Source organism: Thunnus thynnus, chromosome 6 (genome assembly GCF_963924715.1).
Source record: "Thunnus thynnus chromosome 6, fThuThy2.1, whole genome shotgun sequence".
NCBI lineage: Eukaryota > Metazoa > Chordata > Actinopteri > Scombriformes > Scombridae > Thunnus > Thunnus thynnus.
This window is the reverse complement of record NC_089522.1, coordinates 28,523,246-28,548,695: the sequence shown is the minus strand read 5'-3', so window position 1 is coordinate 28,548,695 and position 25,450 is coordinate 28,523,246. Positions and strand designations below refer to the sequence as shown.

At 42.1% G+C, this 25,450-nt stretch overlaps 2 protein-coding genes and 1 long non-coding RNA gene across 4 annotated transcripts in view; 1 reads left to right on the top strand and 2 right to left on the bottom strand.

The window, feature by feature from the left end:
* Nucleotides 1–12,285, bottom strand: part of src (v-src avian sarcoma (Schmidt-Ruppin A-2) viral oncogene homolog) — a 24,020-nt gene extending 11,735 nt beyond the window's left edge. The window contains exon 1 of one of the 2 annotated variants that reach the window (XM_067593217.1): nt 11,825–12,285. The gene's annotated coding sequence lies outside the window, so the exon portion shown is untranslated. The remainder of the gene's footprint in view (nt 1–11,824) is intronic. The other variant, XM_067593218.1, reaches the window with a different exon arrangement.
* Nucleotides 1–17,238, top strand: part of LOC137185012 (uncharacterized) — a 23,349-nt gene extending 6,111 nt beyond the window's left edge. The window contains exons 2-3 of the long non-coding RNA XR_010928742.1: nt 6,241–6,505; nt 17,151–17,238. This is a non-coding gene — a long non-coding RNA (uncharacterized lncRNA). The remainder of the gene's footprint in view (nt 1–6,240; nt 6,506–17,150) is intronic.
* kcng1 (potassium voltage-gated channel, subfamily G, member 1) lies at nt 13,723–25,450 on the bottom strand. The gene is made up of 3 exons (XM_067593219.1): nt 25,300–25,450; nt 17,125–17,966; nt 13,723–15,372 (listed from the first exon to the last, which is right to left on the bottom strand). Exons 2-3 carry the CDS (start codon nt 17,911–17,913, stop codon nt 14,593–14,595), a joined length of 1,569 nt encoding a protein of 522 aa, XP_067449320.1. The 5' UTR covers nt 17,914–17,966; nt 25,300–25,450; the 3' UTR covers nt 13,723–14,592.

The window sequence follows — 25,450 nt, the reverse complement described above, 5'->3', positions numbered from 1 at the left end:
TTCTGACAATCTACCTTCAGTCTTTAATGCCCCGGGCAACAGGTTAAAGGTCACAATTAAGCTTTAGCTGCAACAGTATCATTACAACAATGGAACTGTTGTGTTAACACTTTGTCACATTGTAGGAATAACAAGTTTTCCAACTTAGTGAAAGTTCTTTGATTTCTCCCCGTTCACCAATCATGATGGATCAGTGAGGGCAAGCGACATGGGATTAGTCTTTCAAAGCTGCTGCGGTTTTTCTATGATACGACCTGAGAAAGATGAAATACCTACAGAAGAATTCATGTAAAAGGAAAAAAAAGATTCTGCCTGTTTTGTTTAGGTTCATTTTTACTTTTATGTATCAATGGTCATATAATTTAACAAAAAGAAATGAGTCTATCTCTAAAGTTATTCTCTGACTTGGTTCTATATAAGGTTATACCTGCAAAGCTCCACCTTTTTACCATGTCATCTAGCTGCTTGGTGACTGAGATCAAAAGGACATGAAATCAATCTCAAAATTGGAGACAGCAGCTTGGTTTCCATCCAAATTTAATGCAAATTTTTACCGAATATCCATCCATTCCATCCACTGCTGTTTTGCCAATATTTAGAGTTGGTTCATCAAGATGAACAGCTGGTGGCGCTACCGTTCCAGCTGGAGCCATTAAACCATTTCAGAAGAAGCAGGGAGCAATGAAACACCTTAGTTAAAATACTGCTGGTCAAACCTCAAACTGTGGAAAATAACATAGATAACATGATAGAAATATGGCATCTCTACTTGTTTCACATATTAATTTGAGGAGCGTTACAATCTTCTCATCGCTCCACACAGATCTGATGTTTTCATCTACCGTGATTTTTCGTCCCTTCACTGGAGGGGAAATATAAATTGACATTTAAGTCACATGCTTCATTTATTCGCTAAGTCTGTTTCCATTGAACTTTGTCGCATTTTGCTTCTATCAATAAGCCGACTCCTCCACCTCAGCCAAGTATAATAACTTTTGAACCCTGAATGTGGCCACTGTGTCGGACATGTATACACAGTATAACAAAGACAAATTAACATTTAGTCACCGTTGGCCTCCTCTGCACATGCTTCCAACAGGTGCCAGACTGCAGAGAGATAACAATCTGTTTTCATTGCATTTGCATAAGCAGACATCAAACGTTTAATACGGTATGTGTGTGCGCCGGAGAGTGTGAACTTAAAGTAGACAGACTCTCAGGCTGTATTCACTCATAGTCAAAAGTCAGAACACTGCAAACAAACTCCATCACAACCCGATTCCAAAAATGTTTTCTATTTAAAAATCGCTGCATGTTTGGGAGACAGCTGATAAATCCCAGTCGTTTTGGGTTTTTTTTTAAGCATTCATGTCACTGGAGTGAAGAGGGAAAGGAAACTGACGTAGTTCAGGGAATAGGAAGTATGTGTGTGTGTGTGTGTGTGTGTGTGTGTGTCTACAGGGGAATGTTTGCACGTGTGTCTGTGCCTGAGTGGGCGAGCGCATGTGATCCTAATGTCAGCCTGGTGGATGTATTCCTTCATCTTAATACTCTCTATGTAATTACTACGGGGAGGTGGGGGGGGGAACGGGGAGGCTTTGGCTCCTGCGTCACCAGCCGCCAATCGTAGCATAATCCAGCCGTGCTTGTTCTGTCCAGATTATCAACATCTATTTCCTAATCGTATTCGCCAAACGCAGTGATGACATTCCATCTGGGGCCCGCAAACAACACGGTCCCTGCAATGACAAGACAGGATAGACCGGTCAAACCACTGCTGCTGCCGCTGCTGCTGTTAGTCCTCCGAGCACTTCTCCTATCCTGTCTCAACAAATCCATCTGCTGTGGGAAAACACCAAAAGATATCCACTGAGAACACCTTGAGCAGTGTACTAGTTAGTCATACAGTTTGATTGAGTAACACAGATTCACAACAGGTAGGATGGTTCCTGGTTTTGCTGTCATTTTTTTTTTTCTCTTCTCCTTCAACAAACACGAATAGAGGAAATGGCTGCTTGGATGTGTTTGCACAACCGACACACAGGTTTCAGCAACTGACCGATATCCATCCACACTTCCCATTTAGTTAGCCATTATATGAATCATGGGAAAGAGCCGAGATAAGCAACACAGCACAGAGCATGTCATAAAGCTTCACTTCGCCCCTTTCGTGTTGTCGACACACATTGAATTAAACTTTGAACACCGCCGAGCCAGAAGTCTCCTCCATGTTTGGAGGCCTGAAGGTAAACACACGCCTCCGATGGGAAGACTTCGCTGAGTCCTGGATAAAGTGTGTGTACCGACGCCCCCCCCCCTCCCTCTCCCTCCCCCCCCCCCACCCACCCACCCTTTACTCCTGTCACGGACAGACACAGGGATGGGGAGGTGGTGAAGTCAATATTTACCGCTCCACACACACATACACAGCCCGGCCGTTGCCATGGAGGCGATTCCAAGCATTCCACAAACCAACAAACTGCACAGATGTAGGATAGTTGCACACAGACTTTCTGGGCCAAAACATTCAGAGAACACTGCATGCCTATCTGATGAAGAAAAAGGCAAGATTAGCAGAGGCTCACTAAATTATGTGCAATGTCTGTCACTTCCTGAAAGCATTTGGGAGAAAAACAGAGGGACAGTACGGGGAGGAGGGGGGGGGGAGACGAGGGGGTTTGTGTTGTGTAGAAAGACAAAGAGACAGACAAAAAGAGAAAGAAGGTGAGATCACCTGAAGAGATTCTTTCCATTGTGATGCTTTTCGTTACAGCACAGGAAGATCCCCATAAAAACATTGTGTTTACCCATTTTCCCCAGTCTCTCGGGAGCCTGCAGTGCTTTGGCTTCTATAATAGGATCAGAGGCTGTGAGCCCTTATCCCTTTCACTGTGTGCTTGTGCTTGTGTGTGTGTGTGTGTGTGTGCTTGTGTGTGTGTGTGTGTGTGTGTACATTTCTCACCACTGGTATTTTTTTTGCTAAAAAAGCAACTTATGTTCAGATCACCTTTTGTTTGCCAAACAGCACAGCTAACGTGACCTTAAAAAAAATCATATGACATCTCTGGACTTGTAGAGCACTGAGCTGAGCAGCTGGCCGCTCTATCTTAAACCCCGTGCTTACAGAGGAATTTTTTTTGTCCACTTCCAAACAACAAACAGTGCTGGCAACGACTGCAGGTTCATGGATTTTCTGTTATCCCCTGTTCCTAATCTGAGTATGACATACATCAAATTATTTTGGGATTGAGGCTCAGTAAGAAAATATCTGGGCCATTTTAGATGAGGTGATCTGTTGGCTTTCGCAAAGCAGTTAAGGGAGTGACCTACTCAAACATGTATTTTAAAAGGAATAGTTTGGGCAACGCTTCCATTCAATAACAGCCAGCAGCCGGTAAAAGGCTGGAAACGGGGGAAAACAGCTAGTCAGGCTCTGTCCAAAGGTAACAAAATCCACCTACCAGCACTACAAAGCTCATTAATGAACACACACACAACTTGTTTGTGTAATTTGTACAAAAACTGAAGCGTAAAAACCTCAGTTTGTTTTCTTTGCTGGGCCATTTCCTGGCTAGGAGCCGTGACTCTGACAATTTGGCATTTTCTAGTTCAGTTTAAACAAATTGACATGTTATCTAGTGAGCTCTGAAGTGCTGGTAGGAAGATTTTGTTACCTTTAGACTAGGGATGAACGATTCATCGAAATTTTGTCAATGTGGCAACTCGGCCTACTGCAATACTCAAATCACAGGAGGTGCAATATTTGTTAAAGGCAATATGTGTCTCAAAATACCATTTTAAATGAAATATTGTCGTCCTGCAGAGATGCTCTGGTCTACACATCATATTATAAACATCTTTGTTTGGTACAGATCCTCACGAAAATCACATCATAACCAGTTTATTATGTTTTTCAATGAAAATGAGAATAATGATGCAAATATTATCATTCCCTCTAATATCACAAATCATATCACAATCTATATCAGTCAAAATAATCTCAATGAGGTATTTTTTCAGAATCGTTCAGCTCTACTTCAGACAGAGCCATGCTAGCTGCTATTTCCCTGTTTACAGTCTTTATGGTAAGATAAGCTAACCGGCCGCTGGATGTAGCCTCATATTGAACAGACATGATAGAGGCGTGGATCTTCTCATCTATAACTTTTGAAAAGAAAGCAAATAAGAGTATTTCCAAAAGTGTCAAAACATTCATTTAACAGAACAGAAAGAGATCTATGAGACTCTATGAGTGTCCATTTACCCCTGATTCTAATTCATCTCAACCTCTTAATCTCCTACTTTTTTTCCAATCTTCCTTTTGTCTCCTTCGACTCATCTGGAACCACCTCCACCCACTCATGCTCCTACAATATGTCAAAGCCCACACGGCAACATTTGTCCCCAACACTTCCCTGTTCCACAGGCAGCACCGTGATTAGAAATGAAGAAGAACTTGGACAGGAAGTCTATCATCTTACTACGGTGCATAGTAAGAATTTGTTTACACCTGTGATTGAGTGAGTTTATGAACTGGATATCTTTATTGTCACCGCTAAGATTTGAAGCCCATTGCCTAGGTTACCTAGGTTACAAAAGCAAACACCTGATTTCACTGAGACCTTTGCCTAACCTTCCCTAGACTGGGTGTGACAGGCACGGCTTAGATGAGACAGACAGAGGACGTGACTGTAATTTCCTTTCCACTTAGCTCATCAGGTTCATTGCAAAACAGCAAATAAACTGTAGCACATTAACCAACAGTTTCCATTACGTTGAAACGTCACGCCGTTTCTCGTTCATGAGGAAGAAAACATAAAGCATAGAATCAAACACCTAAATGTCAAATGGAAGATAAACAAATTGTGAGCAAATGAAGCTCATGTTAAAGCGCATGTGCTGTTTTATGGCCCAAGGACTCTCAGCTGTTCCCATCGCCACTTGTGACGAACACAGACACACGTTCGACAGCAGCAGCAGCAGCTATCGCTCGTCCTGAAAAACTACGAGGCATCTGTGGTATGCGCGGTATCGTGACTGCCGTGACGAGACCCGCACATGTTCAGCGTATTGTGTCGGTAGTGTGATAAGCCCTGCATTGTTCCTCTGTAGCGTATTAAAGCCTAAGAATAGACGGAACGGTTTACAAAACTATATTGTTGAAATCTTCAATACTCTACTCCACTCCTGACTTACATCCAGGTTTTTTTTTTTTTTTGCTTCTGGGCTTTCCTCCGACATCAGCCTCATATCCTTTTTCTCTCTCTCTCTCTCTCTGCACCCCTGCTCTGCTGCTCCCATCTAAATATGGTCATTATGTGAACGGAGACTGATGAGCTGCGGTCATGTGTTCAAACAAGAAGTGGCGAAGAGAGAGAGAGAGAGAGAGGGAGAGAGATGAAGGAAGGGAGGAGAAGAAAAAGATAATCTTCAAGGGCTTTGGTCCCCCCCCCCCCCCCCAACCAAGTCTTACTCCCTCACACTCAGTCTATCCCCCCTTTTGCACTCTTTCCCCATTCTCTCTCCAATCCTTTCAGGAGATTTCCAGTGGGAAATGGTGGAAATAAAGAATTTCAATTCCTCTGATGTATCAGCCATAAGTCACGCAAGGAGGAAAAACATCCTTTTTTTTTTTTTCTCCAAATATTAACCAACTGGTAGTCGACTCAAAGAAGTGCGGAAACAGTCCTACTGAGACAGCAGAAAATGGACCAAAAAAGCAAACTCTTTGACTCGACATAAAGATATCAGAGATTTAGCATTAAAAAAGCACATCAGAGAGGACGGCCATATCACACAGGCCTATATTTTAATGCTTCAGAGCAGCTATATGTCACCTACAGTGAACTCAAACACTGTGATAACAAACCCTTAGATTCACCCCTTTCTCATCACATTTCAAAGAGGCAGCATTTGATCTGCTCGGGTCCACAGAGACCTCATGCTTCAGTAACCGAGGGCTTTCACCGTTTAACTTCTCATCTACACAGCCAGGCAGCGAGAGAGGAATCTCTGCAGCTCTGAAATCTAAGGCCTAACCCGGCGGGGAGGAATATATACTATACACATATTTATATAATGTCTAGAAGAGCAGTTCTGCAAAGCAAATGGAACAGAAAACGCTGGATCGATAGCGACACTAAACTAACCGTGGAGTTCAAATATGAAAAAGTAAGCCAGGTGTGCATGTGTGTGTGTGTGTGTGTGTGTGTGCGCACGTGTGCATTGTGGCATTCCCAGGTTTTGTTGCAGCAGTGCGACCGAGCCCAGTCACGGTTGAGGAATGCAGAGCGGAGGACAAGGCGAGTTTCAACTCCTCTCCCGCTCCACACAGCCCAAAGCAGGAATGTACGGGGAGCAGGTAGAGACACCGTCCTCCCAGGATGTTCAGATGCACAGACTGCTGCCCCCTCGAGCCACGCATGCCACCCACCCCAACGCATTCCCCTTTCACCGTCTGTCAGGGAACAGGAACGCAGCGTCAAGCAGCCACATTTCACACAATGTAAGAACAAGAATGCGATTCAAGGTCGCAACACACACACACACACACACACACACACACACACACACACACACACTGTGGTTGATCATCCCACCGCGAAAAAAAAAGCTCTGGACCAGATTGTGTTTACTGTCAACACAAAATTAAACTCATGCTAATTGTCATAGGCTGCGACTGATTATCAGCTGATTCTAGCATTTCTGTGTCTCCAAAAACACCTCAGTTATTATTATTATTATTAAAAAAACACATCCTCGCTGACAAAACAGAATATTTAAGTGTGAAAAAGAAAGAGTCGAGGCGAATCATCCTACAAAACATTCTCAGAGACGCTGACATCTGTGCTCATGTGCAGATGCAGTGGTATAAATAAAGCATAGTGTATCAACATTTCTATAGCTCAGCTGCTTTGGTTGAATCGAAAAAAAAAAAAAAAAGGCACAAAGATTCCAGTATTTGAGCTGTGCTTCCTTGGAGATAGACAAATAAGAGCAGCAGAAAAGCAGAAACACCCACCGGGGTTTGCCATTAAAATTTTAAAATGTGCCCATGTCACGCTTCATCATCAAAACATAACTGCTCCCTGCCATGACATTTCCATAACAGATTGGAGGGCGAGGCCCCCAACACTGTAGTGATTTCCTCCATCGCTTTTAAACCACCCCTTTGTTCAGCAGGCCCTGATTTCAATATTCAAATGCGGCTCGGCGGGGCGGCGAAGCTGCGAACGAGACGCTGCGAGGCAATCAGTAGAGAGCAGAGAGTCGCTGTTGTGGCTGGAGCTTTCATAACACACAGAGAGGGGTGGGTTCACTAAACTGGCCCCCGCCGAGAAAGAGGACGACACCCCCTTTGCCACCCCGTATCTCGTCCTGACTCGCATCGGGACAGACAGGTTTGACTTCAGAGGTCAGAAACATGGATCCTGCGCTTCCTACAACCTCTCTGCCGGTGACCGCTAGAGAATTGCAGGTCACTGGCACAGGTGTGCTGGCCTGAAATCAATGCAAATAGTCATAAAGTCATATTTTTAGATCAGAGATAAGGAGGGTAACAAACAGAGCTGAGATGCAATACAAAAATGTGCCTGAAAAATACTGAAATAACAGTATAGCTTCTCATTTGAATTTGTGTTAACAGCCAAAATGTTTTGTTGTGTTTGTTGCATCAATGTCCATCGATTAACAGCTAAAAATAGGAAGGAGAAAGTAAGCATATCTGGCAACACTAATGGGAATACAGTTTGAGCTGAAAGCCAAATTTTAAAGTGAGAAATCACAGCAGTTGGCAAAGTAATCACTGAGTCATTGGTATTGTTTAGCAACCTCCCACATATACTGTATATATTATGGTAATTCTGTGATATGAGACAGTAAAAACAACCTTTAACAAAAGATGCTAGACCGGGAATCTAAACTACTTACATACACCAAGTAATTTGAGTGGTGGCATGACCATGGAGGTTTTGAAATGCCTTGTGTGACTCAGTGAAAGGATGTGAAATTATATTGTGTACCCGCATCCCTTAATGCATATTTTGGTTAGGAAATTCTACACAATTATGTTCCTGTTATATGTTTTGGGTCGGATTGTAACATCTGCCTGGGCCAAAGGTTGAGTCTGACAGGGTCCATCATCTCTGCGTGTACATGATCCGCATAAAAAAAACTCCCCGTTCCAAACATATACTGCAGTGATTCTCAGAGGATGGCGAGCCTCACGTTTCAGGAGGGAGGGGTAGTGGTGGTGGTGGGGGGGTGGGAGTGGGAGGGGAGGGAGGGAGCAGCATGTGCTCTTCCCAGCATCTCATCATCCTGACCGGGCTCGCACAGCTGCGCCTACACAAAGCCACACATAGAGGCATCTTTCTAAATGCCAAAGACGTTTTTTTTTTCCTGTCACAAGGAACATGCACAGAGCGATGGGAATGAGGGTGTGAGAGTGATAGCTTTTCCACAGAGGCAACAGTGGGTGGATTGAGTGGAGATGCATGGCCTGTGTCACACTGGCCTGTTCCCAGAGTAGGGGGGACAGGAAGTGGCCAAGGATCCTGGGAGGATACAAGTCCTCCTCTGTTTGTCTGTATCAAACCACTATCAGATACTTCATTCAAATGGCCGGCGAGCACAGGCCCCTCTGACAGAGAGCTCGGAGGGAGAATGATATGTCAGAGTGCTTCAGCTCTGCGTCCTTATTATTCGGCTGACTTTGCTGCGTGCAATGGACGGCTTTGTGGCTTGATGTTTAAACGATGTAGTCACACATTTCTCTCTTATGGTCACTCATTCAGGTAGTAATCCAATATACCACAGGCTATAAAGTAGAACTAGCACAGAAGTGAAACACACGACCTTGAGGTTAACGTCCAGCAAAGTGCACACTATAAAAAAAAAAGAAAAAAAAGGCGACATCAAGGTTCTACCAACTAACACAAAACTAGGCCACTGACACATAAAGCCTAAACAGAGAGAGACAGAGAAATAAAGCGTGACAGGACGGGAGAGATGTGAGACCGAAAGAGAGAACGAGAGAACAGGTGGCACTAGCATTCCCATGCCCGACCGTATGCTCTTGAACATAGCTGGGCACTAATTAGCAGCATATCTGGGCCAGAGCGACAGAAGTTTAGTATCTGCCACATGAAAAATTCAAAGGCCTTTGTCAGCGGGAAACCATCACAAATCTCATGCCCCCCTTTTGTGTATACAATCCCTCTCTCTCTCTCTCTCTCCCTTTGGAGTCTATTGCACATCTCATTGGCAAACTGAAGAGGGGTTGATGCTGGCATCAGACAAGTGTTTTGTTTGTTAAGTACTCCAAAGCCAAAAGGGAATAATGTGTTGTTTCAACAAAGCAGAGGCGCACAACCACTACTACTACTACTACAACAAGAGACCCCGACTCATTTACAGTCATCCTCCGTCCTGCCGTTTGTGAGCCCTCTTTTTTTTATTTCTGCTCATCTAGCCAATAAGCAAGCTCCTCTTTATAATATCATATACAAACTACAATATGTCCTCCATTGCTCACTTGCCAATTAATCCTCATCTGACCTAAAGTAAAGTGGGACACTCGCTAGATCAAATGATGATCTCAGCAAACCGCCAGCTAAAGCAGAGTCTGTTTAGTGCAACCGCTCAGTTCGCTTCAGTGCGGTTCAATACGGAGGCGAACACACACACATCACTATCGAAAGGCTTGGCCGGGACGCTTGAGAAACAGTCTCTCGTTAGACCACCCATAAATGTCTCCTTTCCATCCTTCTGAATAGGTGTACAAAGGCAAATTTTGAAAGTGGAAGCGACTTGTCTTAAAGCCACTGATTCTCCCCGGGCTGGATGGCTGCGGAGGAAACAAGCGGTTCATTGATGCCAGGCCCAGTGTATCACCCTGACAGACAGACCACTCCACTATAAGGGTGAACAAAGGGGCCAGTCCACAGCCGTGTTGCCAATTAGCAGGAATTTCGGCCTCAAGAGCCACTTTCCTACCAATCTCATCGGGGCTGACATAAACATCTACGGCTTTCACTGGAAGGCATTCATGGGATTCCAAGGAGCATTAGGTCCCCCTCTGTGGAGCCTGAAATCTGGCAAGTAAGAAAAGTACAATGGACCCATCTCGTACCACTTTGAGAAACACTTCTCACTCGCTGGTTGGCTGCATCTGCCGGCGCGGGATGCATGCTAATAGGCGGCTGAATAGGCGGCAACATTTGCCTCATGGCTATAAGGTGAAAGTGTTTATGACAAACTTTGAGAGCAAGTTAGATGTGTGGATTGAGCAGAATGTGTGATAAAAAACATGCAGCAATCATCAGGCATGTTTGTCATTGGTCCAACACTAAATTTAAGCATATTGAATCCATGGGATATTATATGTTTTTGCCCGCCTGCTGCCAAACATCCTAATTCCTTCAGGAAAACACAGAAAAAAAACACACCAGCCAAATCTGTGGAGGATTAGTCTAATGCACTACTGATAATCAAATAGAAATTTTCATTTAAAAAATATCGATGCCTCTCTCAAATACGTCTCTGATGAAATGTTTCAGACTTCAGACAGGATTACTGAGACAGAAAAAGAACCGAGTCGGAATCCGCTGCAGGTTTTAGACACAATATTTAGGTTTGAGGCAGATCAGAAGTCTGAGACAACACACCGCAGTAGTGGTACAGCAGGTTTAAGCGTGTGTGTGTGTGTGTGTGTTTCGAGAGTACAAAGTGTTTTATCTCAACCGTCAAGATAGCGAATGTGGCACACGGCCACGTCTAGCACAAACTGATATTTAAGTGTCTGAGAGTCGATCTGGTCTAGACGTTAAACCCGGGTTGAATTTTCTAGATGAATGACTAAGTTAAAGGATCTGTGAGGTGATCCTGGATCAGCAGTCTGGCGCAGAGAGTCAGGACTGATGTGTATAGTATATACAGGGCCAACGAATGGTTACAATGTTAAGACAGTATGGAAGAACAGGGACTGTATCTATACGCTCAAGGACACGGCTTTCCTCCATAAATCACAGACTATGCAATTACTTTGAGGTGTGGGCATACCTTGTCTTTTCTATTATTAGATACCACCACATTAGAGTCAATATTTGTCTCTTTTTAGTCATACTGAGTGGGAGAGACTAATCCTAAACATATGACAAGCCGTGTCCTTAAAGTGTGTGTGGGATCCTGGGAGGAAGGAAAAATTGTGACATCCTGGATGAACAAGCAAAATTATTTACAGTGTTTATTTATAAAGTCATGCAGTTTATCTTTATTAAACCCACTGATAAAGCAGGTAGCTCATAAAAACAGGGCGGCTACGGCTGCCAAGTTTCGGTTTATCGTGTGAAGACTTCCGTGTGAAGATCAGCTGGGTGAAAAGTGCTTCAAAGTTCACTAGATAAGCACTGGTGGATCAGGAAGTGAACAATATACAGCCTAAAACCCAAAGCTGCAGTTTGTATTTTGGAAAAACTCTGATAAATCACAGACTTTTATAGTTGCAACCAGTGATTTTTGGTGGATTACAAAGTAAGAAAACTACAGTGTGACTCCCAGCTGCTGGTTAACAATTATTATGACTATTATTATATATCATTAAATCCAAATATCTTACATACTGAGGAAGAAGTTCAGTATAGGTCATAGAGATGTGAAATGAGAGTAAAAATGAGAGTAAAACAAGCTTTTATCTCGTCAACACATCCCATCCATCCATCCATTATAGTAATTTGCTGCACTGTTGGGATCATTCATCTTTAATTAACCCCTTGTCTGACCGCCTGTCATTAACTGAAGTCACTAAAATAACAAGTTTACTTACCCTGACGCGCAGGCTACCGGAGATTTGGCGTCGTCGCTCTTCTGCCGATCAGACAGGAGGATTTCGCATCAAACCATTCATGAACTGATTAAAGAGACCAAGAAGCTCACAGATCCTAAAAATCGGGGCTCGGAGCGACAACAGCAGCAGCAACAGCAGCAGCAGCAGCAGTAGAGACAGTCGGTGCCTGATCGAGCGATGAGGGATCCCATTCAAGCGGAGGGGCGGCCCGGTGAGGTCATGACGGGGAAAGCCTCCGAAGCTAAGAAAACATTTTTCATTCACAAACGCTGAATCAAGTAGATTAAAGCAGAAAGAGAAAAATAATCGGTCTACTGGGGATGTAACTGTAGTTTTCCGTGTGGCAGCAGCCGACAGTCTGCCACTAATAAGCGCAGGAACATCAAGTCATGATCAAAACACCGGGATGTGATGTTAGAGGCAGGCGGAGACTCCAGCGTACTGTCTCTGCTCTGATTGGTGGGATTGTTTTTAATGCATAATTAACCTCTGCTTTAGTTGAATGGCGTTCTACGGAAGCTCCTCCTCACCTGAAGGTGCAGGTCTAAACGAGACTCGGTGTACATATCACTATAATAATGCGGGCTGTGCTGGATTTTTTTGTTTGTTTTTGCGCAACATTCCAGCCATGAATAAAATCTCGGTTTTTGAATTGAGAGGCTTTGATTCTTGCATTCAAATGTTGACCTCAAATCTGAGCTTCCTACTGTAGACATAATGTCATTAATATGATTTAAACAAATGAAAGGCAACGTATGGAGATAATTGTTTTACTATTTGTGTGCTGATGTGAGTGAATGTGAGACGAAGTACGAAATAAACAGGTTTTTCTTAGTATTTAAATGTGTGATAAAAATCAAAGATCATGTACTGAAGGTTTTGTTGTGCTCTCATTTCCCTTCTGTCACACAATGCTGCCACCTACTGGTCAAATGTTCACACATGCATGAGTCGTAGACACATTTTTTTTAGTTTTACACATGAAACTCTAAGCACTCATAGCAACACCATAGTGCTGCATAGAGGAAAGTATTGTCTTTTGCTGTATTACTCTTATCATCAGTGTATCATAAATCATCGTGCTGTTTATCGCTGTCAGTAGTTTAAGGAGTATTCAGATCTGTTACTTAGGTAAAAGTCTTGGATTCAAAATCTCTTAAGCAAAGTAAAGTTAAGTTAAAGTACAGAAGTATTTTGCATTATAACATTACATTACATTTATTTTGCACATAGTGTAAAAACCTGTGGATATATATACAGTATATACTATTTGTATGTATAAATGTAACTGGTATCTTAACCTTTGGCGTTTGAAGTAGGCAGATGTAAAGAGCAACACTTATAGAAATATTTATAGAAAACATGTGGCAGCTAAGACATTGTATCCTTCTTAATAGGACACTTCTGTTATATGAATTGAATTTTTTGAAATGTTCTCTTTTTGAATTTGTTGATCCGTATATCATGATTTGTCATGTGACCATCCTGGACACTTAAATAAACAAATAAATCATTAAATTAACAACTTTATATACTGTTGGGTAAACCTGAAGGGGTTTCTAGTTTAAAATCCTGATCTGAAAAGTGACTGCAGCCGTCAGATAAATGAAGTGGTGTGAAATATTTGCCTCTGAAATCTGGTGCAGTTGAAGTGTACAGTAGCATTAAATAGAAATTCCTTAAAATTATACTTAATGACATTACCATATGTATATGCTGTTACTGCTACGGGGTGTTTGCTATGTTTGGACTATCTTTGACTGTTAATATTGTCTCCAATTTTGTGCTCGCACTGCAAACCTGAATTCCCTTTGGGATAGAAGAGAAGTTAAAATGAGAAGCAACAATGAAACAATAATATGCACAAAAGAGAGATCTCACTTTAAATCCACTTTAAGGAGAGAAATGTAATTATAAACAGCTATGCACAGCAACCGCAGTAATTACAAGCACAACAGTAATGCTATGTTCAAAATGTCCAAAAGTATTCAAAAAATTGCATATGGAACCTCAGGGAGCAGAAGAATGACAAGTAATACATCACCATTAATATGTTGATGCCGGCAGAGCCAGAGGGGGGAAATATTAAAGAACTCAACATGTTTAGTAATTCAGAGAATAATTGTTAATGCTTCAGTGAGACTAAAGGTCACATTTTTAGCTCTTTAGAAATTCCATTTAACGTTTAGGATTTAACAAAAGCAGAGAGCATCTTTCATTAAATTACACTCCCAGGAGCACATGACATCAACAAATCCATTAAAACGTTCAAAAGTATTTTTAACTAAATCAGAGACAAAAAAGACTATGTTTCTGGATCATATGAGCACTCTTCAGTTATTTTACTGTAAATTTCACGTCTGAATTATATGACCGTTATATGGCTGATATATATAATTAATATGCTCATTTATAGTGTTTTAATTTGATATTCTGTGACCATGGTATAATGCATTTTTTCCAGAGATAATTAACTTTTGAATGGAAACATTTATTTCTAATCTTCTCCTCATCCTCTTCTCCTCTCTGTGTATCCTTCATGTCTATCTAGAAGTTCACTGCTACACAGAAAGGCTGCATCTATGGGAAGAAGAGAATCCCTTTCTCCTCTTTATCTTGCTTTCTTATCCCACCATCCCTCTCTGATACTTTCTTTGTCTCTCTCCTCTCTTCACACTCTCAGTCTCTACTGTATCCTTCCTCTTCCTCTCTTTCAGTCTTTCATGCCCTGTCCCATCCCACGAGTCTCAGTCGTCCATGTCCCTGGTGTCAGACGACCCTATGGGGAAGAGCATATCACTCTCTAAGGAGAGGTTGCTGCCCAGGCTGGCCATGCGGCCCCGCAGCAGAAAGTGTGTCCTCCTCTGCAGCAGCCTCTGCTGCTCCTGCTTCAGCTCCACGTAGGACCGTGAGAAGGTGTGGAAGATGGAGGTGACGGGGAAAGCCATGAGGAGGATCCCACTCAGGATGCTGCTAAGAGCCACCACCTGACCAGGGATGCTCCTTGGCACCATGTCCCCGTAACCCACTGTCGTCATGGTGATAACAGCCCACCAGTAGGTAGCAGGGATACTGGTGAACTCCTGAGTGGCAGCCATTTCATTCTCAATCAAGTACAGCAGGGGGGAATACAGTGCAATGGCCACACACAGGAAGAGGAGGAGCAGTCCGAACTCTCGTGTGCAGCGGCGTGCTGTCAGTCCCAGAGTCTGCAAGCCCAGGGAATGGCGAGCTAGCCGCATCACATAGAGGATGCGCAGGGCTCTCAGGACACGCAGCACCAAGCCCACTTTGTCCAAGTAGCTGCTGCCAGAGCCCAGCCGCTTCTCCCCTTTAGAGGTGCTGTCCACCAGCAGCGTGATGTAGTACGGCAGGATGGCCACCACATCTATCAGATTCAGTGGCTGCCTGAGGAAGGTCAGCTTGCTGCGGTCTTGAATGAAGCGCAGGGTGAACTCCAGGGAGAACCAGGCCACACAGACCGTCTCCACAATGAAGATGTTGTAGCACATCTGGGAGCATGTGCCCTGATAAAAAAAAGAAACAGAGCATCAGCATGTGTTAGTGGCGGCTTTTATCACTAGAGGGAGCCACTTCAATGTGGAAACCAAGATCTACAATCACTGCAATCAGTTTGGGATGTTGTAGCATTGAACACTCCAACTTGCAAAATATTTCTTCAATCAATAACATAAGAAAAACCCATCATAGATCAAATGCACAGCCAAACTTTCTTTAAATATTTGGGCAAATGTAGAAGCAAGTGATGTTTTAGTCAGTTTTGATATACATGTATAATGTGTGATTTCCATAAAGACATTTAAACTGTTCTCTCAAAACCTCTAAAATGTTCCTGCTGTTCTTCATGACACACATTTTAAGCTTTTCTGGAAAGGAGGTTGTTTATTTTTGAGAAGCGGTAATGACTCTGATTCAGTGCGTGGCTGAGATAAGGTTCAAAACATTTCAAAGCTCATATTACATGGCACAGAGCCTTTGAATGCAATGCAGATATCAGGAAAAAATATCATTATGAAACACACTCCCACAGAAGGGGGAGATAGTTTGAGTTCAGCCTTCCAAGCACCTAAAAACTCCAGCAATAAACTTGTTCTCAGTCAGAGACGGTAACACTTAAAACACTTTTAATGCAACACTCTGCCTGTGATAAATTCAAGGTGGTGGAGTTGTTAGAATGTGATTACTTGCACTTTTAATTGAACAGCTTAATTCGACCATACTGAGACACTGAAGTGTGAATACAAAACAAGCGTGTCGGATCAAATATGATCAAGTGAAGTCATATTATTCCTTTTTGTTGTTCCCAGAACATCAATGCATGTGATTTTGTGACTGTACAAAAGATGATGTATTTAATTGCTTAATGTACTGGAGCTCCAAGAAGCCACATGACTAAATGAGACATATAGAGTCACAGTACAAAGTTTAAGTCAGGTTACTGGATCTGAAACTTGAGATTTTGGTTCTGTCCTCCTCCCACCTACCACACACGCAATATCTGTACTTGAATTACTGAGTAAAAGTACTCACATTATTTCTAAAATGGAAACTAAAGTAGTTGCAGTTTTACTCTTCTTCCTTCCAAAAAGACAAAAGCATCTGAGAGAAATGCATAACTCCATAGAATATTTTATATGTGGCTCAAATATTCCATTTTCTTTTGATTTGACTAGAAAGAGGCCAAGGTGCTAATTATAACAGTGATTGAAGTCAGACATAATAATGAAAGCATTTCATGAAAGCAGACTGAGGCGTCTTCAAATATTTCTTCAAATCTGGCAAAACAACTGGTACACACTGAGGCTCTCTGCAGTCTCCCGTTTCTCACTGCGAAGAGAGGTTTTCAATGACATGACAGACGAGACACGCCGTTATTAGGATTTCTTAATGACTGCTTTTCAAAGTAACATGTCAGTTTGTCTCAGTTTGAATACGGCTCAGCTAAGGATTGCAGAGCAACTCGTTCTCAACACGGTGTCGGGTTCAAATGTTCATTGTCAACACTGTGGTGTCTCTTTATAAGGTGAAAAACAAGGAATACAAGACACATTCCCAGCAGATGATAAAGACGTGTTGTGTCATGTCTTATTTTTTTACTTTTCCTCATTGACATAAAAATGCTCAGTGAATTATCTAGGTATTATTAGGCATCCATGGACCAAACTGACTTAACATAAGCTTCATCTTGGTGACATGTTTTGTATGCAGTGACTTTTTTCACCACTATGTGATTAGTTTAATGCTATTAGTCTACTCACCGCCTCCTCCTCTTCCCTCATGGCAGGCATGGTGCTGATGGATAGGTTGATGGCAGTGATGGTGACAAACAACACTGACAAACAAGCAAAGATCTTCCCCGGGAGGCCCGAGTGAGGCCTCTCCACCATGTCTCTTAACTTTCCCATGCATCGATTTAGTCTGGACTCTGCTGGATGCTCCCTGTGGCCACTGTCTGAATCCAACAGATCCTCCAAGAGTCCCTCCTCCTCCTCCTCCTCTGCTCTTTCCATGGCTTCAAACTCCTCCATACGCTGCAGCAGGCGCCGGCGACAGCACCACTCCAGGCTCTCCTCAGGGACCCCCCAGTAGAGCAGCTCCTCCCTGAAGGAGAGGGCGCACATCTCCCTGAGGGACCGCAGCTTACCTGCCCTCAAGAAGGTCAGGATGGTGCGGAAGGCACAGGGGCTTCGGTCGAAGAAGAACTCATTGTTTGTAACGTCATAGTCATCACAGATGCGCATGATCTCATCAAAGCTGCTGCAGAGGTGCAGCTGGCCCAGGCGAGACAGGGGGAAGTCCTCTAAGGTGGTCCAAGGCAGCTGGTAACGCAGACCACCCACGTTGATGATGGCGTGGAGTTTTCGGGCGCTGGACAGTGGTGCGTCATCATGGATGGTGCTGAGTTCAGGGGCACACTGAGCCCTCTTGTAGAAGGCTCCCTTGCAAGCCTCCACTTCCCGTAGGGGAGGCGGGTTGAAGGAGGTATCAGAGACACAGCTCAGGGCACTGTAGTCATAGTCAGAACCATCACCCGCCAACAGGGTCATCTTTACTGGTCCGTTACATCCCTGTGCTCAACCTCCCACCAGCATGCCGTCACCTTCAGAGGGAAAGTAGAGAATGAAGAAAGTTAGACATAAAAGGTAAATGTTGCATCAAAAAAACGCTTTTTATGTTGTATTTTACAAAATTAGTTGAATAAAAAGAAGTTGGTGGATTTCATCCTTTAATAGATGAATATATGTACAGTAAGTAGACTTAGATTGATGATGACTGTGGGAATAAGTTGCAACAACACTGACACTGTTTATTTAAAGATCTCTTCCAGACATGTTTTAAGACAAGTAAAAACACTCTGCATCTCCTACAAAAAAGTTGAATTACCTCGCTCAAAATTCTCAAAAAAACAACATACTCCTTCTCCCTCACTGAAAAATCCAAAATGAATATGAAAATATTTTTTTTCTGGAGGCTTCAAGTTACATACTGGACCACGACTGGCCTCCAAAGTAGTTGTGATGTCACAAATAATGTTTGCACGTACTCATCTTAAAGTGAGATTTAAGGGGAGCACAGAGAAACTTTCCCCATTCAGCAGATGAAAAACATCTTCTAGTGTCAAAGTCTGCACGTATTTTGCATAGTGAAGGTCAGACATCTGAGTAACTATAAGTGAAATACATTTTTGAGCGGATGGGGACTTTAACATTATGACACTACTTTCAAAATTACCACTAAAACATCTACAGTTGTTATCCAGAGGTTACCCTTTCACCCAAGAAGGAATACAGTGCAGCATTATTGCTGCAGGAGGCATGTAGGTTTGCATTTTAATTCAAATAGCATTATGAGAACGTATAGCTCTATGTAAACAATTCCTGCCTCCAGAACAACAAACTCATTGAAGAAATGTAATGAAAGCATAAAACCTGCTTTAAATATTCCACCACACAAAGCAATTTCTGATATTGATACAGCAGGGAGCTTCCAGTAAGCAACATATTATCATTAAGGATTTCCGCTATGCTTATTATTCTCATTTTATTATTCTGTCAGGCACCATGTTGCTCTTTTTCCTGATCACTCTTTTTTTCTTTTTGACTCCTTTGGCTGTTTTGTTTTTTTTTGATTCTGCAAAGTGCTCTGACACTTGCATGTGAGAAAAGGATGGCTGCCTGTGAACTGTAAATAACTTACAATATGCACCATTTGTCCAACATTGTCTAAATAATGATGGCTGATGATTGACTAGACAATCCTGTTTCAGTTATTGTATCAGACTTGGTGGTCACCAGTTGCCTGGCAATGAATAGCTTGTGACTACATTATGAATGGGTTGAGAATTTGTTTGTTGGTCTTTCAAATGGAATGTAAATCCAACGCTGAACATCAACAACTTTCTACAAAATAACCTAAAATAAATAACTCTTAAACAAACTGATGAATTAAAGGACCAATGTGTAAGATTTGCTGCAGACTGCAACCAACTGAATACCCCTCCCCTCACCCTTCCCCTTCTAAGCATGTAAGAGAACCTTTTGAGAAACCCTCTCCAGAGCCAGTGTTTAGTTTGTCTGTTCTGGGCTACTAGAGAAACATGGCGGTGCAACATGGCGGCCTCCATGGAAGGGGACCCGCTCCCTATGTAGATATAAAGGGCTCATTCTAAGGTAATGAAAACACAACAATTCTTATTTTCATGGGATTATACACTAATGAAAACATACTTATGAAAATTATATTCCATTTCTGCCAAGTCTGTTCCGTTTGATGCCACTAAATTCTTCACACTGCACCTTTAAGTCTTCTGGAAATCATTTGGTTAAATCTTGCTTGTGTTAAACTTGCAGCATCTAAATAAGCAGCAAGTAAATATATATTTAAATATCAAACTATTCCTTTAATCTTGTACAAGGGCCAGAGGCTGACAAAAGAGATGGTAACAAAAATGTTGTTAATATTTTCAAAATTCAAGTCAAAGGCTGGAGAGTTTTACTGCAAAAGAAAATTATCTCTGCACTTGTGTCACTAATCACTCCCACGAGCCAACCAACTGAAAATGAAATTAAGGCTTCTTTACGTACAACCCATATCCACAAATTACATTATAAAACAGCATGTCAGTGCCATTATCTTAGCAGTATGAAAATGCCATTTATGCATCATTAAACATGATCACTGATCTAGATACATCAGGCATCGAGGGGATAACAATTCACTCCCAACAGTGTGCATGAGCATCTGTTCCCCACAACAGCCTGGGAATTATAAATAATGGCCTGATGTTATACGAGCTGTTGTTAGATAATTCACTGATGTAACTGTTTTGCACAGCTACTGAAGAAACTATATTTAAACACTGAAAAAACTGCTTTTTAAATCTCTTAAGTGGCTTTAAAACACATTCGTTTCAGTTAGGTGTTGGTTGAGGTGTGTGTGCTGACTTGCAATCAAACTGTTAGGATCTATTGAGTGCAAACACACACTGACGCCAATATTTCCAGCATTTGTTCTGGGTGTTGACATCTTTTTTTTTTCTTTGTACAAAAACTAAATAGATAGATCAATAGAGAAGGAGAGACATATAGCAAAATCCAAAAAATGAGAGGGAAGGAGAAAATGTTTACTGTATATCACCAGTGAGTGCAGTGAGGTCCTTGTGGCCTGTGTCCAAACTAATTTAATCAATTACAGTAATTTAGGGGGAGGCAGGTTAGCCAGTGGGGAATTAAAATGTCAGTGCCTGGATTTGCTGAACCACTAATTCTGGGTCAGAAAAGAGGCCTTGGCTTCTAAAACGGGGATGTGAATGTGTCACTGAATGGTTATTAGGCACCTGCACTGCCAGCCTGTGTCAGCCACTGATTACAGTTAGCACCATCTTCCTCCCATGAAATTAGAGCATGGGAGGAATTAACCTACGCTACTCCCTGATGTTTGCTTCATTTTGGACATCTTTGGATAGTTCACGTGTGTAAAGTGCATCGAGGTCAGGACGTTTCACTGTTCATGTTTGTAGGACAATAAAAAAACAAAGAAGAGAATAAATATTATCTATTAAATCAACACTTGTGCCTATCAACAAAACCAAAACACAAGAATGAAAATTATTTCTCAAAACTGTGTAAAATCCCTCCTTTCTGCTGCCACAAATCTGTAAATTCTCACATTCTCCCTCCATGCGATGGGGGTTATCGATACGCCTACAGTGCATCACCAGTGTGGATGTGCACAGGCCTACACCACTCTCCTACTAGATTAAATCACACTTAACCCCTTGAGGCTGTTTGATTTCTCACATTGCCTTTAATCGATTGTGCTTTTGCCTCTCCACAGTCACAGCAAAAAAAAAAAAAAACTTGTGTTTTTTCTCTTCTCCGCTTTGTTGTGCCTCTGATGCCTCCTCTGGGGGACAAAGTCTACCTCGGAAGAAGAGTTGAAACACTGCAAAGACAGCGAAGGCTTTTCTCCCCACCAGATCGTCTGAGGTCTGGCCTCTCTCTGTGCCAGCGTTTTCACAGCTAAGCCACAGGGCATGTTCTCCAGATTGCCTGGTGAGTCACTGGGTTGTGAGTCACTGTTGCCTGAATTCATTGTGCATGCATTTCCCACAGTGCCCTCCTTAAGAGCCTATGGAGAGCTTCACTACCACTAATATTGATTGAGATGATTTTAATAAGCACAATAACAATAATGATCACTGCAAGGTAGAAACAGAGCAAATTTCTAAAGAATTCTGAAGTGTTTAGACTTTAAAAAAGGTAATTTTTAAAAATAAATCTGTCTGCAGAGGATTGTGTGCAACCTTCCTGTTCAATATCTCTCTGATTGATACAAATCTACTATTTAAAAAGAATAACATTTTTAGAGTAGTGTTGCATTGTACGAGCAGAAAAGAATAACTTATTTATCAATGATGACTATTTATAGCTTCCTTTCTGCATATTGGTGTTGTGCAATTTATAAAGAATTCAGAATTGAACAGATTATTCCAATCTGTCTCTGAATAATTAAGGATTTGCACTTCATCTTGACTCAGTCTGTGAAACACATGGTAATTCTATGAGTGATCAGTATTCCTGATGAAAATCTGAACCTCGGAGACGTACAATTAACGTGAAACATATGTAACAGTGGGTCATTTTTATTTGGTGACAGCTGTTCAGATTGCACAGTGCTGTCTTATTTTCTTGCCTGTAGCCTGACAACCATCACTCAGTAAATCAAATAAAACAAATCAATCCTATGCAGTAATGTACCATTTTAAAATAAACGTTCTTTATCTGGATGAGAATGATAGATGTCACCTGAAAATGGAGTCTATCCTGTACTCTCTCTCTCTGTCAGGCTTAACGACCATTCAAGCCACACGATGTCCCTTTGTTCTCCCCAACAAGCAATTCTCCTCCTATTCCCTTAACAGCTCACTGTTCTCTAATGGACTATAAGAGCCCCGGTGTTTCCAGAAATGGACTTGAAACCACAAGAGCTGCCAAGACCCAACTCTCTCTCTCTGTCTCCGTCTCTCCCCCCATCTCTCTCTGAAATCTGGTTAAACACTGAAACAAGCGAAGACCTTTCCTTACAGTAAATCCAGCAGGAATAGTTGTAAACAAAAATGTTTCTTTTTTGTTGTAAGTGGGTGGTATTAATGCATACTGAAAACCCTGGAAGAAGCTATACAGCGCCTCCAGGGCAATAATTGTCTCCCTAACTCTGTCAGTGGTCCACCACAATGTGCTGCTCTGTTTCTGAGGTGCAGAGAAGTAAACTGCAGAGATAATACAGCTCCATAACAAGCCATGTTAGCACTAATGGTTGTTCATTTTATGTTGTGTTAACCAACTGTAATGCAAACCATGTGCGCGTCTAAATGTGTAACGGAAACGATACATCTTTCTAACACACTGCCCTTCGTTTTAAGCTTTATGATCATATTTGAAATACTAAAAAGACAGTAACCTTTTCAAAATGCCATTGAAGTTTGTTTTTTTTTTCACTTCCCTCTTTGAGTTAAATGTCTCCCTAACAAAGAGCAAACGATAATCATCACACCTCTGTCGTTTCCCCGTCTGTCCTCTGTCTGCCCGTCCTCTTAAAGCACTCTGTCCTGCAGACAGGGTGTGATCTAACCCACCAAATCCCCACATTTCTGCATCACTGCCTCACATTATGCCTCAGCACTCCCCATCCTCTTAGCCTTAGAAAACTCTGACATATGATATTTACTCAGCCCTCCAAAAAAACATCTCACCATCACCTCAACTTTACACCTAAACGCTGACATTCAACATATGACAGCATGTTATTTTTAATTCCTCTTCTTTCCGTAGCATCCCAGGCATTTTTCACTCCTGAGTGGATGATTGTACACTCTCAGCATCCGTGAGTGTTCGACTAACTTGATTATATAAAGATTGCATAACATTAAGTTCTCTGCATTTTCTGTGTGCATTAACCAACACTCACTTCTCATCTTTTGATGCCCTTTTCCTGCTGGGCTGCAATCATCTGACCACCTCATCGCTGTGGGCTATGTAAACAGTTTCTTTTTCACAGGCAGCTGATAAAAGTGTTGCTGAGGCCAGGCATGCGTGCAGGCAGGAATATCCTCGTACGGGTGAAGACCTGACCGTCTGTCACTCTAGACAGAGTGTTTCAAAGGGTATCTGCACCAGGTCCCGGTGCAGGTCCCTGCGGGATTAGGTGACAGAAGGTACAAGAAGCAATAACTGATCAAAGATAGGGGAAGGGGACTCGAGGAGAGAAAGAAAATCCATTCTTAACACTATTACACCGTGAGTGAAAAAGTGCTTTAGTTGATGAGATGGAATAAATGGACCAGACAAACAACCACACGGGGCTTTCTTTTTGGCCGGGTTGATGGATGTGAAGCAAGCTTACGTGAAGAAATAGGAAATAAGATACATCCCTTGATGGGCAGTAAATGTTTGGTGTTGGGTGAAGAAAATGAGGATGTGGCATGTGATGCTATATAGACAAGGTGCACTTTGCAATCAGAATTTGGTGATTTTTTTTAATTAACTGCACATTGTGGATTGGTTAAAACCCTTAGCTCAGTTTAAACAGGATATAAAAGAAGCCAGAGCTACAGTCTAAGCTTTTGATAGACTCAAAAGTCTGTCAAAAGCTGTGATTGCGGAAATCCAGAAAAGAACTTAATCCTATTCACACTTTCAAAGCACATCCCTCACTTCATTTGTTTTGAGTCTGAACCCTGACTGAAGATCTCTTTGTGTACTCTCTGGTGCTCTGGGAAATAGTGTTGCTGATGGGACCGTGACTCTTCGATCTGTTCTAACGACACTGGAGGATATCTGTCTCACATTCTTTACACATAAAAACACCTGGGAATAGCAGATTATAATTACTTTGCTGGCCCTTTTTTTGTGGAGGGGAATGAGATAGTCACTATTAGCTGTTAGAACAGGAAAAAGTCATTAGTTCATCTCATTATAGACACAATTACCTGGGGGAGGGAGAGAGGATGATCTATTACGTATCATATATCACTGATCCACAGTCGAAGGCATTTGCATTGCGGATTCATAATCATATTATGGCCCATAATCTAACATCATCTTCAAAGTGAGAACATGTGCTGTATTGAGAATGATCTCCTCTGGATTCACTGTAATGTAACATCAGCCGTGATTCACTGTTTGAGGACCTGAAGTGGCTCTCAGATTCAGAAAGTTTCTCTTACATTAATTTTCATATTTTAAAAAGTGGTTGCAATCGGCAAAAAACCCAAAACACTATATATACAATATATCCCTGCCTGTACAGCATGACAGAGATAATGTCTCTCTACAACACTGAACCTTGTCTCTGATGAGATATCAGTAAATGTTGACAGATCATAACACGCTGCAATGTAACTGCAGCCTTGTTACCATGGAGTACGTGCAGTGTATCCAGTATGCAAATCACTGTCATCCGTTAAAGACATATTGTAGATGGGTTGATAGATCCAAAATAAAATAATAGTCACTTTTAATCAAATGTAGCCTCTGCAGGAAGCCTCTAATCAGCTCAGTCTTATTAAAACTGACCCTTCTGCCGCACCTTTCCAGTTGGTTTTTAGAAAGAGACTGACTGCTTGCTTGCACAGATCTGATTATTTCTGCAAAGTGGGAAATAGCACTAGATGACACAATAGAGATCTCCAATAACAGTTGCAAAGTAATTGGATTATCCAAACAATGCTCCCAATATCCATCCTGCAAAATCAGCTGCAACAGTGTCAGAGTCAGCTCTGTCATTTCCAACTTCTTACCATGAAAACAAACGCTCCACTGCATGTCACAAACTCTCAAAGTCTGACTTAGAAAAGGAAGAAAGAAAGTGCGGCGTACTGTACAAGAAACCTCAAGTTTGAATACATAAAAAGAAAGAAGCGAGATACTCACTGTGCTCTTGAATCAGTTACTCAGCAGCTGTTAGTTTGCTGAAGGCGCTGAGATGAACGCACATGAAGGAACATGTGAAATGTGTTTGAGCTTCTGCTGCTGCCTCCTTTAACTCTGCTCCATCTATGTACAGGCTCTAGGCTTGTGGAGT